Here is a 20,901-nt window from a genome sequence, read left to right on the forward strand (position 1 = left end):
CAAAACAACAAAGTCTGAAAGGTGCCACTGCATGGTGATATAACGCTTTCATGCAAAGGCTTCAGATCTTTTTTTTAATTTTTTGCATTTGCACCCACTATGCAGCTTTTATCTCTAAAAATTAAATGTGATTTTTTTTTCTGCTATTTTAAATGGTTAAACACATTCCTACTGTAAAGCTTCAGTTGACCTTTGCTCATATTCTAATGTACTGTGAACCACTTTGGGTGAATTTTATATTCAAAAAGATGGGTAATAGATTAAAAAAAAATAATAATAAAATGAACAAACTTCAACAAATGAATCTCTATCATAAATTACCTGCTCCCCAAGCTAGTAATTTTCTGAAGACTGTATACATGAGGAGGCCTGTGAATCTTTAATACATAACACTGCTGCCTTATTTACCTATTCAAATACAGCTCAATTTTATAACATAGTGCTTAGGGCTGAAGTATGTGAGGACCTAGGCCATAATTTTCAAGGTGAACTGACAAAGTTTAGAGGGTACACACGAAGCCTAATGCGGCACACTTACGGACTTATGGACATTATGGACATTTGCTCCTTCATGGGAGCAGGTATCAATGTTCATGCATACATTTTGATTTTAGAAAGTATGCGGATAAATGTTTTCCCCCTATCTAACACTGCCCCTGGGAATGCCTCTTTCAAGTATGTATAAAAGTATACATGAAATTTAGCTAATTTTCAAAAGGCCTATATATCATGTGCAAACCAGCATTTCATGCATGTGTATGCGTTTGAAAATTCACTGAATAATTGCTATTAACCTGCTGCATGGTCACAGAAATGCTTGGGTACATTTTACTTCCCCATTTTCCTCTGTTGTTCATATTTGATGATATAATATTGTTAAGAAAACTGAGAAGGTATTTACTAACTTACGAAGAAAACAAATAGGGTATACTTTTGAAAAGGATTTCCACATGTAAAGCTGGGTTTTACGCACATAAATGGACTTTTGAAATTGTTACTTTTACATGTATCTTCTTTGAAAATTCAATCCATAGAGCTGAATTTTCGAAAGAATTTAAACATGTAAGTGGGTTTTTGAAAACTGCTGCAATATATGCTACTTTTCCACATGTCACTCTTTTAAAAAGTCACTTCATGGACTAAATTGTGGGAAGTATTGCTTACATTAGAAAAACAACAAATGACAGACTATTAAACATACAAATAGCAGAACCTTTTATAGAACAGACTTTATTAGGCTGATTTCCAAGGGGTTTATGCTCCTAACTTCAGGAGTCAGGCTCCTACATTAACCCTTTTCAAAAATGTACCAGAGCTGAGTACCTCAATTTAGGTTCCTGGTTTCACTAGGCTCTGAAATCTATGAACCTAAAAAGTGAGTGACTATGGGGGTGGAGTTAGGATAAAGAAAAAAATTAGGTTCTTAGCACTGATTTTCAGCACTAGGCACCTAACTTACGGACCTAAATCTAGACAAATAAATAGCAGGCCTACATTTAGGGCCTTAAGTTTTAAGTTCCCAAATGTAGCTTGGATTGAAAATAGGTGCTTAACTTAGCATTCTAACTTAGGGTTTCATTTACTAAACATTTTTCTCATAGACACAGAAAGGGGAGAAAAGTCTTAATAAATAAGGCCCTTAGGTTCCTAAATTTAGGGACTCAACATTTTTTTGAATATTGGCCACTATTGGTTTTGCTGAGTATTTTATAACTATTTCAATCTGATGCTATTGCTTATGGAACATTTTTTCAGTTAAGGATTACTATGTACATTTATCCTTTACCTTGAACCTAGTAAATAATAAATAGAAAAATGCATACAAAAAATAAAAATAAAAATACATGAAGAATAGCAATTTGGGAAGGTCAGCAAATAAAACATAAAATGCAAGCAGACGATCTGCAACTTACTTTCAAGTAAGGACTCTTGCACAAGGAAATAACTGAAGACATCAATATAGCAAAACACTAGGAGCTGCCATTACCATTCTGGGTGAACAGCACTAGATAACTGTCAGCCTAGCCATTGACAACATACCCACAATATGCATTCGTCTGTCCGACAAAAAACATTTATGCTGAGGGGTGTTGAGAGCATTCCTGGACTCAAATCCATTGAAGACCGTGGTCCCGGGCTGAGCACTGTGTGGGTGCTGCCTTACCCCTTTTTGCCATCAAAGTGACCTGCTGCAGTAGATTTCCGGCCCCTTCCTAGAACTGGTGGTCCTGCACTGCTTGCCATGAGCATTTGTTTCTCCCCTGCAGGGGCTGTTACTACCCCACATGGTCCTTACTGGCACAAATTTGCTGGTCTCCCTGCTCCTTGCTGAATGCTGTGACTGACCTATCTAAAAAAAAAATTGAAGGGTGGTGGGTGGGGATTGCACAGCTCAGAGCCAAAGAGAGAAAAAGGGTGACTAGCATCCCACCCTCCTTTATATCCCAACTCTATCTAACCCCACCCCCTTTCCCTTGTCCCTCCCAGCCTTACTTGTCTTCTGCCTACCCTCTTGGCTAGTTCTGTCCCAATCCTTCCCCTCACTTGAGTCTCCTCCTTTTCCCTAATTTCCTTATCTTCCTTCCCTGCTCACCATACCCCCTCCCTTCTTTACTTAACAGTGGGAATGTCCCTCCCTCTCATGTTGAGCTCCAGTTCCCTGAAACTGGAGTCACGGGTATCTTGCTTTCCCTCAAAGATCCACGGGGACTCTCCCATCATTTCTTTAATTCTGATACTGTCTTTTTCTTCAACAACTCCAGCGGGAGACTGTTGCATACATACATGACCCTTTCTGTAAAAAAATATTTCCTTATTTTTCCCTGCCCGCATTCACCCTCAGCCCATGACTCCTCATTCTAGAGCCTTTTTTCCATTGAAAGAGGCCTGCTTCCTGTATATGTTTTCCATGGAGGCATTTAAATGTCTCGTCATATCTCTCCATTTGCTCCTTATATCCAGGGTATATATGTTTAGAACTTTAAGTCTGTTCCCGCTCCGCATAAACCTAATTATCCCGTTTTGTATAGGAAAAACCTCTCAGTTTATTATGATGGCCTCTATTAGAAAAGGTGGAAAGAATGCATGATGATGCCAGTGTACTATGTTCCATCAAAATTGTTCTCTAAAATGTATTAATGGCCATGTTCAAAGTGGACATTATCTCTTACTTCTTACTTCGGTTAATATACTATGTTAAAGTTCCTTTCATTTTTCCTCTTGCTCCCAGGTGTACTCATCCCTGTTTTATTGTAAGTGTAACTATTTTGTGTTTAGCACCTATTATTTATTTCGTTCAATGTTACTTTTTTCACTCCATTGTTCATTGTAAACCGGCATGATGTGATACCCTCACGAATGCCGGTATAGAAAAAACTAAAATAAATAGAAAAACTAAAATAAATCTCCTGCAAAATGTTATGGAAAAAGGCTGCTGTAGTAATGTACATTAAATCTGCTGTTTTGTAGAAGATAATACTGCTGACAGTACAGGAAAGGCACTCTGTAGGTCACAATATCCCTCCAACCACCCAACAGTGAGACAATGCTCTTTATACCACCCACCTCTTCTCCTATTCTCCCCCTCCAAAAGTGAAGCCAGGTCTCTCCAGTGCAATCAACCCCCTCCCAATCCCATTTCCTGACAGTGAAGCCAGGCTGCTTTGGGGCACCGAAACCCTCTATTCTCTCTCACTTTACTGCCAGGCTAAGACCTTCCTATCTACCCTACCTGAAGCAAGTTTGATACCCAAAGGGGGCAGAAGAGCACTTCTGCCTCCTGCTCCACCAAATCTGCCATGAAAATGGGATGGCAAAGACCACCTGTGGTCAAAGGCAGGGTGAATATAAAAAATGCCCTTTGGTGAATAGTGTTAAATTTGGTTTTAACAAGAAAAGAGAGTTCAAAAAGACCTGCTGAAGCAGAGCAAAGTGACTTTTCAACAAATATCAAGCCAGAAAAGAGGCCAAAAAGGATAGTGATAAATTAGGTTTAACAGCAAAGGCTTAAAAAAGAAAGCTAGGTTAATTTTCAGGGTCTTTTTTCCCTACCACCCACCCCAACTCCTATCCACCCCAAGCACACTTTTGATTTATAGACTGTTATTCCAGTTAAGAGGATGAGAGGGAAATTTTTTGAAACAAGAATCAATCAGAGATTTAGATAAATCAAGGGAGTAATCCAGCCCTTATGAATTGATTAGCTGTTGTTCCTTTGCAGGTCAATGTCAAATTAACATAACATTCACCAAATAGATTTAAAGCACATTACATTAGATAAAGTATCTCTACTACCTTAGCTGCCTTAACTAACTAAAAATTCAACAAAATTAAGATGCAGAGTGCAAGCCAGCAGCGAGATGTCAGATGCCTTTACTGTCTTTCCTGAATAGAATTTCTCATGTTCCTTATCTTTTGTCTTTCATGATTTCATGTCCATTCTCTTCTGTGCATCCTGAATTATACAAATTGTTCATGCTTCTTAAAGTAACTGTTACCCTTTAATATCTGAATGCCTTATTTTCAGTTGACATGGGAGAATTGGCACCCTCTGCCTAGTAGAAGCCCAAACTTATAGGGGTAAATGAACTCTTAAACTATAAAATATCAATGTAGCAAACAAATGAGTTTCAATTATTTTTTAGACCCATCCTGAATTAGGAATGGACTTTTTTTTCCCCCAGTATTAGGTTTAAAGGGATTATAACAACTTTCTTTCATAGCCTTATACTGGTTTATTCACTGCAATGAAATATATATTCTGATATCTTCCTGAACATAGGCTCCCTTTTGCAATCCTCTGTACTGATAACTTTGAACCACAGCTGTCAGGTCTGTATGATCCAACAGTAACTCAGACACAGAGATTACACTTAACTGATATAGCATTTTAATAGGAGAAAGAACAAGAGTCTGAGCCTGGGGCTTATGGCAAGGAAGCTCCTTGATAATCTTCAGATACTTTTTGAGGGAGCTGAAAATTATTAAAAGTTCTCTTAGAGAATTAAATTTGCTTAGTGTATGGGTTAGTAAGATATGACAGTATAGTTAGGCTATCACCATGCAGCCAAGATTTATTTGGCTAATGAATTGCATTATGTGCTTTGCCTGGTAGCTTTGGTGAGTGAGAGTGAAGCATGCTCTGATTCTAACTGATCCTGAACTGTAACACTGAACTGGCTCTTTGTTACCCTGAAACATTCATCTTCACTATAGGCTGGATGAACCTAGAAGTGGTTGAGTTCAAGATGTCATAAAGATATCTGTAGGACCTACTGAGGTCTATTTTTGGCCTCTGTCCATCCAGAAAGTTAGCTGGAAAAACTTATAGAACTAAGGGGCCTATTACTAAAATGTTTTCTCCCACTGTGTGCCTATGGGAAAAATGCTAATAAACAGGATCCTAACTTTGTTGGGCTAGTCAGCTACATGGCAGCACCACTGACTATACCCAGCTATCTAAAAGATTTCCAGATAACTCTATCCAGCTAATTTTAAGACTTGTCTATGGCATGACCAGAGTTAGCTGGATAAGGTATCTGGTTAACTTTGAATATAAGTGTTAACCAGAAAACATATCCAACCAACCAGAGTTAACCAGAAAACTTATCCAAGCAACTTAACTCTACCACTAAATGCTTCATAATGCCATTAAGTTATCCAGCTAATTTTTATCTGGTTAACTATTTAGCTGGATAACTTGGAGATGGTCAGCTAGTTGGGATTTTCAAATCCTTCTATTTGTCTGGCTCGGTCCAGACAAATAGTGTTAAATATTGGGTCTGTTATTTACTAACTGGGGAAAATCCCCCTTCAAATACTAAACCTTAGATCATCTGGAGAGGATAAGACTAGGGTTAACTATAATTTTATCGGTAACACAAAATCCTTTGAAGCAAAAGAGGATTTTGATTACAAAGAAACATAGGAAATGACTGCAGATACAAATCACAAGGCCCATTTATCTAGTTTGCCTAGTTCTAATACAACAGCTCATATCCTATTTAACCTCAAACTTTACTTACACTTTCTTAAGCATCCTCTGTCCTTATCTCATGCTTGCCTGAATTATTTTTATAAATAGATTTTAATTGCACTGCAAAATTCATAAACAATTGTCAAGAACAACATACAAATGTAGGATCATAACCACATATGGCCCCACATAATAAAATAAACATTGTCCGAGGCACACATTTCTTTTATTTTTAACACAGCATTTCCTACAGAATTTAAACTGGAGGAGGAGCCTAGTAGTTGTTAGAGCAGTGGGCTGTGTACCAAACAAACCAGGGTTTATTCCTTGTGATCTTGGACAAGTCACTTCATCCTCCATTATCTCAGATATAAACTTAGACACTAAATTTACTAAGCATACTTCCCATTAGGGATGTGAATCATTTTTTGACAATTTAAAAAAATCGTCAGACATTTTTTAAATCGTCAAAAATCGTTAGAGTCGCGATACAATAGAAATTCCCCTGATTTATCGTGAAAAATCATAAATCGGGGGAGGGGGAGGAGGGAGGGGGGAGGGCGGGAAAACCGGCACACCAAAACAACCCCTAAACCCACCCCGACCCTTTAAAACAAATCCCCCACCTTCCCGAACCCCCCCAAAATGTTTTAAATTACCTGGTGGTCCAGCAGGGGGGTCCCGGCGCGATCTCCTGCTCTCGGGCCATCGGCACCATTTTGGCTGCCACTAATATAAATGGCGCCGATGGCCCGATAAAAAAAACCCCACCCGACCCTTTAAAATGACCCCCTTAGCCTCCCCCCCAAAAAAAACCTTTTAAATTTACCTGGTGGTCCAGCGGGAGCGCGGGAAGCAATCTCCCGCTCTCAGGCCATCGGCTGCGTTAATAAAAATGGCGCTGATGGCCCTTTGCCCTTACCATGTGACAGGGCAAAGGTAGCGCCGGTGCCATTTTGAATACTGGCAATATGGCCCGAGTGCAGGAGGTCGTTCCCGGACCCCTGCTGGACTTTTGGCAAGTCTTGTGGGGGTCTGGCCAAAAGTCCCTGGGGGTCCAGTGGGGGTCCGAGAGCAATCTCCTGCACTCAGGCCATATTGCCAATATTCAAAATGGTGCTGGCACTACCTTTGCCCTGTCACATGGTAAGGGCAAAAGGCCATTGGCGCCATTTTTATTAACGCAGCTGATGGCCTGAGAGCGGGAGATCGCTCCCCGCGCTCCCGCTGGACCACCAGGTAATTTTAAAACCTTTTTGGGGGGTTTGGGAGGGTGGGGGAGGGTTTTTTGATTATCGGATCGGGCGCAGCCGATAATCAGAACTCAAATCGGGCTGGGCGATAAAAATTTTAAGATTTGGATCGGAACCGGAACCGATCAGATTCCGGTTCCGATTCACATCTCTACTTCCCATCAATACAGAATGGGAGAAAGGCTTTAGTAATTCAGGTCCAAACATAAGAATTACCATACTGGATCAGACCAAAGGTCCATAAAGCCTAATATCCTGTTACCAAGAGTTGTCAGTCCAGATTATAACTAACTGGCAGGATCTGAATGGATAGATAGATTCCAAGCATCTTATCCCAGCGATAAGCAATGGAGTTCCCTAAGTCCACCTCAATAATTGTTTATGGAATTTTCCTTCAGGAACTTGTCCAAACCTTTTTTAATCGCAGCTATATTAAAATCTTTCACCATATCCTCTGGCAATGAATTCCAAAGCTTAATTATGTATTGAGTAAAAAAAATATTTTCTCTTAGTAGTCTTAAATGTATCACCTAGTAACTTCATTGTGTTTCAGTGTTTGTAAGAACATAAGAAATTGCCATGCAGGGTCAGACCAAGGGTCCATCAAGCCCAGCATCCTGTTTCCAACAGAGGCCAAAAACCAGGCCACAAGAACCTGGCAATTACCCAAACACTAAGAAGATCCCATGCTATTTGTAATTTTTAAAAGAGTAAACAACTGATTAACATTTATTCATTCCACTTTACTCATTATTTTATTGATCTCTATCATATCTCCCCCTTCAGCTGTCTCTTCTCCAAGCTGAAGACTCCTAATCTCTTTAGCCTTTCCTCATAGGGTAATAATTCCATCCCTTTTATCATTTTGGTTGCTCTTCTCCCTACCTTTTCTAATTTTGCTATATCTTTTTTGAGATGTGGTGACCAGAACTGCATACAATATTCAAGACAAGGTAGTCTCCATCTTATTCTCCATTCCATTCCTAATAATCCCTAGCATTCTATTTGCTTTCTTGGCTGCTGCTGGAAGCTGAGCAGAAGATTTCAACATATTATCAATGATGACGCCTCGATCCTTTTCCTGAATGGTGACTCCTAATGTGGAACCTTGCAAAGTATAGCTATAATTTGGGTAACTCTTCCCTAAGGGCATCACTTTGTACTTGTCCACATTAAATTTCATTTGCCATTTGCATGCCCAGTCTCCCAGTTTTAAAAGGTCCTCTTATAATTTTTCACAATCCTCTTGTGATTTAACTACTTTGAATAATTTTATATCATCCAGCAAATGTGATCACCTCACTCATTGTTCCCATTTCCTGTGCGTTTATAAATTTATTAAGAAGTGGTGGTCCCAGAACCGATCCCCAGGGCACTCCACTATTCACCTTTCTCCATTGTGATAATTTACCATTTAGCCCTACTCTCTGTTTTCTACCTTTTCACCAGTTCCCAAGCCTCAATAGTACATTGCCTCTTACCCCAAGACTTTTTAATTACCTAATAAGTCTCTTATGAGGGACTTTGTTAAATGCTTTCTGGAAATCTAGATGCACTATATCAGCTGGCTCACCTTTATACACATGTTTATTTACACCCTCAAAAAGTGTAGCAGATTGGTGAGGCAAGACATCACTTGCTTAAATCCATGTTGGCTTTATCCCATTAAACTATGCCAATCTATATATCCAGCAATTTTGTTCTTGTGTTTAAGCATTTTTATTGAAAAAATAAAAACAAACAATCCAATACTTGGTGTACAGTGAACTGTGAAGTACACCAAGCAAAATAAATGATGAACACGTTTTTTGGTTATCATACAGTTAAATAAAATAATATAGTACTAGATGAAGAATGTGGAAATAATAAAAAAAACCCTCCCTTATTCCACAATTCATGCCAAAGATGAAATCACAGTAATCGGATATCGCCCCAAATTATAACCTCATCTTCATACAAGGTAAACTTATAACCTTTCCCATCCTGAGACCCACCTCCTACCTCCCGAAAAGATCCAGATTCAAATGTAACAGGATTCCTGAATCAACGAAGAAACATTATAACCTGCTGTAAGCAAAATATTTGAAGTAAATGAAAAGTTAAAACAAAAAAAACCCTTTGCTACACGAGGTAGTAAAGATCCTTCCAAAATAGTCATGCTCTGGTAAACTAGATTACTTAATCATTGATTTTGTTCTTTATGATAATTTCTACAATTTTGCCTGGCACAGATGTCAGACTCTCTGACCTGTAGTTTCTTGGATCACCCCTTGAGCTCTTTTTAAAAATTGGTGTTAAATTGGCAACCCTCCAGTCTTCAGGTACCATAGACGATTTTAATGATAGCTTACAAATTACTAATAGCAGGTCTACAATTTCATTTTTCTTTTCTTTCAGCACTCTGGGATGTAAACCGTGGTGATCTGCTACTTTACCCTTTACCATTTCTTGAAAGATGTTATTTTAGCTATTATAGCCTCTCTCACCTTACCTTTTAACCATGCTGGTAGTCGTTTAGCTTTCCTTCCACCTTTTCTAATACATGGAAAACATCTGATCTGGGCTTCCAAGATGGTATTTATAAGCAATGTCCATGCCTGATATAAACTCTTCACCTTTACAGCTGCTCCTTTCAGTTTTTTTCCTATTTTCCTTAATTTATTATAACTTTCTGAAAGTTAAATGTTGCAGTAGATTTCTTTAGTGTCTTCCCACCATTTATTAAGTTAAATTTGATTGTGTGGTGCTCACTATTGCCATGTGGCTCCAACATTGTTACCTCTCATACCAAATCCTATGTTCCACTAAGAACTTGTTCTAAAATAGTTTGCCTTCTTGTTCGTTCTTATACCAACTGATCTATGAAGCAGCTATTTATTTCATCTAAGAACTTTACCTCTCTAGCAATGTCCTGATGTAACATTCACCCAGTCAATACTGGGTTAATTGAAATCACCCATTATTACTGTGTTGCTGATTTTGTTAGTTTCCCTAATTTTTTTTAACATTTCATTGTCTTTTAGTTCCGTCTGGCCAGGTGGATGGTAATACACCCCCACTACTATTTTAGTCCCCTTTTTTCTTGGAATTTCTATCAATAAAGATTCAACATTGCATATTGATTCCTGCAGAATGTTTATCCTATTTGACTGAATGCCCTTTTTAATATATAGTGCCACCGCACCATACATTTTATCTAGCCTATCATTTCGATATAATTTGTACCCTGATATCACAGTGACCTTTTGGTTATTCTCCTTCCACCAAGTCTCTGAGATGCTTTTTCATCCAGTGCTATACATTCTAACTCTCTCATTTGTTTTTAGACTTCTAACATTTTATACAGACATTTCAAAGTATGTTTTTTGTTTGTATTAACAACCTGCTTATTAGTTGACAGAGGGGAATTTGAAATCTTTCTGCTCTGTCTGCTTTTTACTTAAAGATGCCTGGTCCACTTTAGCACACTGTATATTGCAACCTCTGTACTGGGAAGCCCTAATTTCCCTGTTTCTTAGTATCCTTCAAAGATATATCATTCCAAACTATGCACTTCTGAGTGACTGTCAGTTTTCCCCTATCCTTAAACTATAAGTTTTCTAGGGATAGGGAAATATATAGAGAACCTGAATGTAATCCAATTTGAATTGCCTTAAAAAGCAGAATATAAATAAGAAAAGTAACAAAATCTAAAAGAGACAGTGAACCCATACACATTCACTCAAACTTACTCTTCTATCAATGTCTCATTTTCTTTTACTCTGTTACTGTTTTGGCCTCTACCACCTTCACTGGGAGGCTGTTCTATGTATTTATATCTAATGGATTTGCTCATAAGCAGCTGAATTAAAGAAGTGCTTAATGGTTCGGAGACATTTGATAATTCTTAAAGATTTGGACCACTTGCCATTTGCTTATGTTGTCATTTTTACCAAACTCATCAAAGTTTTAACTTATAGGGCTTGATTTTGAAAAGGATTTGCATACGTAAACAGGGTTTTAGGAAATGTTTCCATAGGATTGTTCACATAAAAATACGCACATAACTCATATACATATTTTTACATGCTCAAAAAAGAGGTGTTCTGGGGGCAGCAAAGGGGTGGGGAAATTATTTACGTCTACTTTCAATTTTCAGATATATACATGTAAATGTGCATGTACACATTTACATCTGCTTCAGCAGGTGCAAATGTAAGTGTGTAAGTCAGCCCTAATTTTTACAGCCCTAAGTTTCAAAGTAAATTTATGTGCATAAGACAACTTTGAAGATTTGATGACAACTTGTGAAGATTTGATGACCTTTGGAGTGAGGAAACTCACCCAAAGATGAGATTTGTGCAATGTTCTCTCAACCTAGCTTGATGGAGTCTCTACCTGGGTAACATCAAGCTAGGTAAGTGAAAGTAAATGTCTTAAAAGTGAAATAATAAATGGCTGGGGAGCCTGGGTGGAATGGGGGGAGTGGAGGATGAAGAGTCTGGAGGGTCTTGATTATCTGCAGATGGACTGAGTAAACTGGCAGACTAATTGATAAAACTGGTAATTTCATTGCCTCACACATGATAGAAAATCTCCTGCTTACATGCATAAAAGCCAACTTACGAGGAGTAAATGTGTGTAAATTATACAGGGAAAAACTCTACACGTATATTTTAAAGTTAAACGTAAAAATACATGAGTATAGCAGTTGTGCACTATTGAGCAAATTTTTAAAGCCCAGTGCACACAAATACTGGGAGCTACGCACGTGGCCAGGTTGTGCGCGCACCGAGCACATTTTGGAAATGGCCTAGCCACGAGCATATCTCCCGATGTGCGCAGAAGTGCCGGGCCTCTAAAAAGGGGCAGGCCAGGGGCAGGATCTGGGCGGGGTGCAGACCGGCTGGGACAGAGGCATATTAGGCCCTGTCCTGGGGAAGCGCGTGCCGGCAGCCAGCCAGTGCGTGGAACTTACTGCTGCTCCTGGGAGCAAGTAAGTTAAAAAATGAAAATAATGAGGGTAGATAGGGTAGATTTAGGAGTCAGGGCAGAAGGATAGCTAAGGGGACAGAGAAATTCCCTCCCAGTATGGTCATTAATTGGAGCAGACTGGGAGAGAACTGGGGTAGGCCCGATCATGTCACCGCATATTTTTTACTAAAAGTCCCCCCCCACCCCCCGCTTGTGTGACTGGACATCCATGCGCACATGCATGTGCCGATATAAAATTGGGTGTGCATGTGCGCATGAGTATTGGATTTTATAACATGTAAGCATTGGCACACACATGTAATAAAATCAGCATGCGGCTTTTAAAATGTACTATTATTTATCTGGATAAATTCTGATTTATCTGGCTAAATCTTGAAATCAAAACTTATCTGGGCAAGTCCCAACTTATCCAGATATATAGTGACATTTAAACGGAAAAGTTATGTAACTTATCCAGATAAGTCATAAATTGATACTTAGCTGGCTAAGGGGGTTATTTTCCAACTCGCATTATGACCTTTTGACATGCATTAAGCACCATAATGCATGGTGCAATGCTAATTTTTAAAAGGGGGAGGAGTCAGGGCAGGATTTTTGTAAAAGTGGGCTGCTTTCGTGAAGCCATATCGCACAGTTTTAATGCCGAAAATAACTATACTTTTTTCATTGGCATTAAGCTGTATGATATGCCCATAAAGTAAATTGTGATTTGGGCATTTTTAAGCTGGAGAGGATTGGGGGAGGGCCCTGAGAGGGGAGGAGGTAGGAGAAAGAGAAAGACAAAGAGAGAGAGAGAGAGCCTCTGGGGGTGGCACCATAGTAAGCAGCTATTTATTCTACTATAGGAGGCCCACCTAGTAACTCGAGGTGAGGTTTATAGTAGTGTAGGGGTTAGGGGCCACTTTCACATGCAGAGTTAGATGTACATGCTGCACCGGAGGTGGACCTTTGGGCCGAGGCACGGTTAACGCTACCCATATGAGGGATCCTACAGGTCCCCACCATCGGCAGGCAGAGAGAGCTGATGGACAGAGGCCGGCTGACACTTCACCAATACCAGCCCTCGTTCCCCACGGGTTGAGCCTTTGGGTACTGGGGCTGGCTGCACTTAGGTGGCCTCTGTCAGTGATCATAGATGGGTGGATCGAGGTCAGCCCAGAGGCAGCAACTAGTTTAGGTATCAGTCTGTACTGGACAAGGCAGAGTCCCGGAGACCAGGGGTCCAATAGGAACACAGTTTGACAGAGGGCACCCGAGCAAGTGCAGGCCAAAGCCTGAATGAACCACGTCCAGGACAAAGGCTGAAGAGGCGTCTTTAAGCAAGCTGGGATCAGGGCTGGTGGCACTCTGGAAGCAGTGGCAAGCAAGGCTGAGGTCTAGATGAGGAGAGAGTCAAAAGGATGGTCAGTCGAAGCAGAAGTCCAGGGCTGGAGAGAAGCAATGGCGAAGTCAAGTGATGCAGAGGTCCGAGGCTGGAGAGAGGCAACAGAGTAGTCAGGCAATGCAGAGGTCCGGGACTGGAGAGAGGCAACAGAGTAGTCAGGCAATGCAGGGGTCAAACCAGGTCAGCAATCCAAAGGAGAGACGAAGGAACAGGAACACACGATCAAGGAAACAGGAACGAAGGCAATCAGGATCAGGAACCAGTAACTGAAGAGACAACGAGTACCTGACTAGCGAGGGGACCTGTTGCAAAGGCTATTTGAGAGAGCAGAGCCCGAGCATCATCCAGGGCCACGGCCAGGTTCCCGCCACGGGCCCTATTTAAAGACTACCTGTGCACGCGTGCGCGCCTAGGGAGGGGCACAGCACTGGTCGGGATGGCGTCTCTCCACGGGCCACACAGAGAGGCCCGACGCAGAGTATCAGGAGCTGCAGCAGAGCCGGAAGCACCAGAGGCAGTCCGAGGATGGGGCCGGCAGCCCACAGCCGCCAGACGAGGGACCAGATGCTGGATTACTTTGAAAGAGGTGAGGGGGCCGAGCCATGGGTCTGCTGCGGCCAGCGCGTGTAACAGTATGAACAGAACAGTACACTCTTGTGAAGATTTGATGTCCTTTGGAGTGAGGAAACTCACACAAAAATGAGATTTGTACAATAGATTTTCACATCCATATACATGTGTATATGGGCACACACGCAGCTATTTGAAAGTTATCCACACTTTGTCATGACAAAATGTTTACATGTGTTGCTGTTTATAGTCAAAAGTGGTCAGTCTTAGATATTTTAACTAAATTTTTTCTGTTCTTTCTAGCTATAAACACAAACAGTCACTTTCTGAAGGTGAACCTTGCATGGAAATTAGAAGACACAGCAGGAATCCGGTGAGAGGGGGGCAATAAATGAGTAGGATAGCTTTGAATTCAGCTGCTTGAAAATGTTTATGCTAAAATATTAAAACAGGAGTCAAAAGAGAAATGTGATTCACCAACATATGGTGATGACATCCAAGCACATGTGCAGAGCTATGGAAAGTACCACTGACTTTATCTAAACAGGTCATGATCACCAAATATAAATGACGTTGAACTGACTATAAGCAAAATGTCCTAACCATCTAATCAGATTTGACATAAGGACTAACAATGAATTGCTGATAGAACAGTGCATTCCTCTAGTTGGCAAAACCAAATCATGGTAACCAGATTCCCAAGATGACAGTCTAAGTTCTGTCAACTTTTTTTTCTTAATTGTTCATATATTCTATGTACACCAATAAAACCTGCCACATATACTCAAGAACCATATATGTGTATCGCCCTAAGCTAAGCAATCAAGTAAAGGAACACTTATTTCACATATTTGAAATGATAAAAATGTGCCTTGAAGCTATTGCACATGACTTGAATGAACCATTTTAGTATAACTTACTTACTAATAAGGAGATATTGTATTTTTTCAAACTGATTCATATACTATATTGCAAATAGTTTTTTGACTTACTTACATCTTTGTATCCGAAGACTATTCGTCCATTACTGAGCAGCGTAGCCTGAAAAGTGAAGCTTCCCAGGTTGTAATTATCCTGAAGATGTACGTGATCCCATTGGACAACTAGTGCAGTGCCTGAAAATCCCCAAAAAGATGTAAAGGTATATCTGCAATTATGTTATAATAACAATTTACCAAGACTAGGGATGTGAATCGTGTCCTCGATCGTCTTAACGATCGATTTCGGCTGGGAGGGGGAGGGAATCGTATTGTTGCCGTTTGGGGGGGTAAAATATCGTGAAAAATCGTGAAAAATCGTGAAAAATCTAAAAATCTAAAAATCGCAAAACCGGCACATTAAAACCCCCTAAAACCCACCCCCGACCCTTTAAATTAAATCCCCCACCCTCCCGAACCCCCCCCAAATGAGTTAAATAACCTGCGGGTCCAGCGGCGGTCCGGAACGGCAGCGGTCCGGAACGGGCTCCTGCTCCTGAATCTTGTTGTCTTCAGCCGGTGCCATTTTCCAAAATGGCGCCGAAAAATGGCGGCGGCCATAGACGAACACGATTGGACGGCAGGAGGTCCTTCCGGACCCCCGCTGGACTTTTGGCAAGTCTCGTGGGGGTCAGGAGGCCCCCCACAAGCTGGCCAAAAGTTCCTGGAGGTCCAGCGGGGGTCAGGGAGCGATTTCCCGCCGCGAATCATTTCCGTACGGAAAATGGCGCCGGCAGGAGATCGACTGCAGGAGGTCGTTAAGCGAGGGTTCCGGCGCCTCGCTGAACAACCTCCTGCAGTCGATCTCCTGCCGGCGCCATTTTCCGTACGAAAACGATTCGCGGCGGGAAATCGCTCCCTGACCCCCGCTGGACCTCCAGGAACTTTTGGCCAGCTTGTGGGGGGCCTACTGACCCCCACGAGACTTGCCAAAAGTCCAGCGGGGGTCCGGAAGGACCTCCTGCCGTCCAATCGTGTTCGTCTATGGCCACCGCCATTTTTCGGCGCCATTTTGGAAAATGGCGCCAGCTGAAGACAACAAGATTCAGGAGCAGGAGCCCGTTCCGGACCGCTGCCGTTCCGGACCGCCGCTGGACCCGCAGGTTATTTAACTCATTTGGGGGGGGGTTCGGGAGGGTGGGGGATTTAATTTAAAGGGTCGGGGGTGGGTTTTAGGGGGTTTTAGTGTGCCGGCTCACGATTCTAACGATTTATAACGATAAATCGTTAGAATCTCTATTGTATTGTGTTCCATAACGGTTTAAGACGATATTAAAATTATCGGACGATAATTTTAATCGTCCTAAAACGATTCACATCCCTAACCAAGACTACTCTATATTATTTAACCCATTATGGGTATGATCACATTTAGATTTTGCTTATTAACAGGATTGCTGACTGAAAAACACTCATGCATTCATATTAAGAAACAGATGTGAATGAGTTCTTTACCAAATTAAGTATATGAAAAGTTTCTTACTCATTCTTTAGAATGAAATCAACAGATACTAAAGGGATAATACAAAACAATTGCATTCAGGAAGCACAACATTTGGTAAAATAGAAACTATTCAAGACAATAGTTAACATGACAACATGAAAACCTCTTTTCCTATAATTATTCTGAATAGTAAAAGTGCATACATATAGCCTTTTGTTTTTTTTCCAATAGCAGAAAATTATTGCTTTACAGGAATAATTAGGAGGGAACAATGGCCTCCAGAGGCAATAATCCATTCCTTCTCTCTATGTTAATATATTATACTATTCACATAATTGGAAGTCTATATTTTTCATACATACCTGCCTCTATATTTAACATTTCCTGTTAGATCAACCAATGCATTATTCTCTTCAAATTTATGTCCCCACCACTGTATACTGCACAATGTCATAGTTTTTATTACCAGATTCCTAAATCGATGTTTGTTCATGTTGTATAGTTTTGGCTGAAGTAATGTAAATTGTTTTTAGTTTAAACGAGATAATTTCCTAGAGAAATAACACTCAAATGTTTAGTCGGACATAAGTTGTATATATATTAAAACATCCATGACCTAGTTGCTCATTATTTGCCTTAATTTTCCAGGTTGTGCTCTCTCAGTACCTCTGTTCTAAGTTTCACACTCCTCCCACTATCTTATACATCATTGTAGGCCTCCTATTTTCATGCCTTCTCTCCTTGCACTCTTTTTGCAGAATAAACTTTGGCCTGGATTCTAAGACCATGTTTTTCAACCCAGTCCTGAAGGCACACTTAGCCAGACTGTTTTTTAGGTATTCATAATGAATATGTATAACATAGATTAGTAGGGATGTGAATCGTTTTTTGACAATTTAAAATATCATCCGATATATTTTAAATCGTCAAAAATCGTTAGAGCCGCGATACAATAACAATTCCCCCGATTTATCGTCAAAAAATCGTAAATCGGGGGAAGGGGGAGGGGGAAAGGGGAGGGCGGGAAAACCGGCACACTAAAACAACCCTAAAACCCACCCCAACCCTTTAAAATAAATCCCCCACCCTCCCGAACCCCCCCAAAATGCCTTAAATTACCTGGGGTCCAGAGGAAGGGTCCCGGTGTGATCTTTTACTCTCGGACCTCCGTGCGTTGTAGAAATGGCGCCGGCGCTACCTTTGCCCTGTCATATGACAGGGCAAAGGTAGCGCCGGTGCAATTTTGTTTTTTTGTCCCCCGACGGCAGGAGCGTAGGAGATCACTCCCGGACCCCCGCTGGACCCCCAGGGACTTTTGGCCAGCTTGGGGGGGCCTCCTGACCGCCACAAGACTTGCTAAAAGTCCAGCGGGGGTCCGGAACGACCTCCTGCAGTCGAATCGTGTTGCCATACGGCCGGCGCCATTTTATCAGGTAAGTAATCTCAACATTTCCTGGCGTATAGCCAGATTGACTCAGAACGAATGGGATGTACAAAAGCTTTACTCCCAGCCTGGGCGGGAGGCTGCCTGAGGACCATGTAGTACCGCCCTCGCAAATGCTGAGTCCTCCCTGGCCTGGACATCCAGACGGTAGAACCTGGAGAAGGTATGGAGGGAGGACCATGTCGCTGCTTTATAAATTTCTGCAGGCGACAGCATCCTGGATTCCGCCCAGGATGCCGCTTGTGCTCTGGTAGAATGAGCCTTGACTCGTAGAGGCGGAGACTTCCCAGCCTCCACGTAAGCTGCTCTGATAACTTCTTTAAGCCAGCGGGCGATGGTGGGCCGCGAGGCCACTTCACCTTTCTTCTTCCCGCTGTGCAGGACGAACAGATGGTCCGTCTTTCCGTATATAGCTGCCGCATATTATTATTGTTAAGCGCCTGTTCTATTCAGCGTATATAACTGCCGCATATTATTATTGTGCGCCTGTTGTATTAAGCGCATATTGTTGCCGCATATTATTAAGCACCTGTTGTATTAAGCGTATATAGCTGCCGCTTATTATTATTGAGCGCCTGTTGTATTAAGCGTATATTGCTGCCGCATATTATTAAGCGCCTGTTGTGTTAAGCGCATATTGCTGCCGCATATTATTAAGCTCAACAGGTACACAAAAAATGTGCAGATAAACCTCTGTTCAACATGCGAAGGACTCACCGCACAAGGGTGGTGGAACAGAGAAGAGTCCGCGTGGAACATCAACCGTCTAGAGGCTCGGGCAGTCCGATTGGCATGCCTTCGCTTTGCTCACAGACTGAAGAACAGAGCAGTCAGAGTGATGTTCGACAACGCCACCACGGTGGCATACATCAACCATCAGGGCGGAACCAGAAGCCGACAAGTATCTCTGGAGATCGCCCCACTGATGACTTGGGCAGAAGGCCACCAGCAGACCCCAGCCTACTGACAGCCAAAGAAAAAAAGAAGCAAGGCATGGGGGGCTACTGGGGGAACCTATACCACCAGCAGCTGAAGAAAAATGAAAGAGAGGACCAGAATGAGTGAGCTTGTGTAAGAGCGAGAGAGATACTGTGTTTGTGTGTGTATAAGAGAAACAGCATGTGTGCGTATTTATGTGTGTGTGTGTGTGTGTGTGTGTGTGTGTGTGTGTGTGCGTGAGAGAAACAGAGAGAGCATGTGTGTGAGAGAGGGAGTAAATGTGTCAGCATTTGTATGTGAGCGACAGGGAGCATGTGTGTGTATGAAAAGAAGTGTGTGAGAGAGCATGTTTGTTTGTTTGTTTGTTTGTTTATTTATTTATTTGTTGAGTTTTATATACCGTCATTCGGTAGAGCCATCATTATGTGTGAAAGGCCAAAGAAATGAAAAACAAGTATTGGCAGGACCTCTGGCAGCAAGTGAGCTTGTGTGAGACTGAGATATAGAAGAAGTGTTAAGGAGAAATGTCATGTATGTGTGAGTGAGAGAGCATGTAAGTGTGTGTCTGCTTCTGTTAGGCAGAGCATATGTGTGTGAGAAAGAAAGGGATGGAACATGTGTTAGTGAGAGGGGAAGTGTATGTGTGAGCATTGTGTGTGTATGTATGAGTGAGCATGTGAATAAGTGAGAGGGATCATTGGATATGAGCACATATGTATGTATGTGTGTGTGTGTACCCCCACTAATTTATTTATTTATTTATTTAGGGTTTTTATATACCGACATTCTCGATATACATATCGAATCAAGTCGGTTTCCATAGAACAAAACAGTCGCTGGTAAGGTGTTACATTAAACAATAAACAGAGTATTGAACAAAAAAAGTACGGCATTACATTAAACAATAAACAGAGAATTGAACAATAGAACGTAATCCACAACAATCTCACGGTGAATGGAAATCAAAATTTCCCAGGTACAGAGAGCAAGACAATGTTTTTTTTAATCCTTATGAGTTTTAAATATTGAGTGTTAACTGAAGTGTCTGCTGTTTTGAAATATTTTGTTGGTATTTGGGGAAATTTTTATATGAGCTTTTAATTATTGGACTTTCAGTTTGTCAGATGTTTTGACATATGTATTCTTTTTATTATTATGGTTTTACTATTATGATTGATGTTTTATATTTCTTGATTTTATTGTTTGATGGTTTATGACAAATGGATGCTTCTGTTTTTACATTGTTGCACTGCATACAGAGTCTGGCTTGTTGTTATTTCTAGTTCAGCGTTTGTCAGCACATTTCTATTTCTACTTTATTTTCTCCTTATTTTGTAATTGGTGAGGGTATGCCTCTGTTCTGTATATGTTATTGAGATGAGATATTCTTCTAATGCATAGTTTCTGTGTAGGGAATTTTGGTATAGTAGCCTGGTTGTTCTAATAGGAGATGTATTAGTGTTTATGGCCTAGTGTAATATTTGTAGTGTTGTCTTTTCATATGTAAAGTTGCTATTATTTGGGTGCTGGCAATTAGTGCTGTTTCAAGAATGGGAAGTTTACAACATTGTAATTATAATTCAGTTTACTCATAGGTATCTGAAGGCTTACCCACTCCCAACATGCATTATAATATGCCTTATACCATATAGGTTCCAAGTGTCTTGTTTCCTTATCTGTAGGGTTTTCTGGATGGCATCACAGTAGAAGACTATACTTAGGGTTGCCAACTTTTCCACAGAACATGACTGGACACTGTGACTTGAGTACTTGGGGGGGGGGGGGGGAGGAATCACAAGGAGGCATTTTTGTTTCCCCTCATTTGCATTAATTTGCATACATTTCAGATCATCCATCTTGATCTCATGGTATGAGGCCTATGATAACATGTATTGATTGTGGGCTTGGACCTCAGAAAGCCATGCATACATTAAATTACTAT

General features: G+C 41.0%; 1 protein-coding gene across 3 annotated transcripts in view; it reads right to left on the reverse strand.

The window, feature by feature from the left end:
- The window catches only part of PLXDC2 (plexin domain containing 2), a 968,372-nt gene that overhangs the window by 281,325 nt on the left and 666,146 nt on the right, over nt 1–20,901 (reverse strand). For all 3 annotated transcript variants that reach the window (XM_029588733.1, XM_029588732.1, XM_029588734.1), the window contains one exon: nt 15,152–15,270. In XM_029588733.1, coding sequence (XP_029444593.1) covers nt 15,152–15,270 — 119 coding nt within the window. The remainder of the gene's footprint in view (nt 1–15,151; nt 15,271–20,901) is intronic.

The sequence above is a fragment of the Rhinatrema bivittatum genome, chromosome 2, assembly GCF_901001135.1.
Source record: "Rhinatrema bivittatum chromosome 2, aRhiBiv1.1, whole genome shotgun sequence".
In the NCBI taxonomy this organism is placed as follows: Eukaryota; Metazoa; Chordata; class Amphibia; order Gymnophiona; family Rhinatrematidae; genus Rhinatrema; species Rhinatrema bivittatum.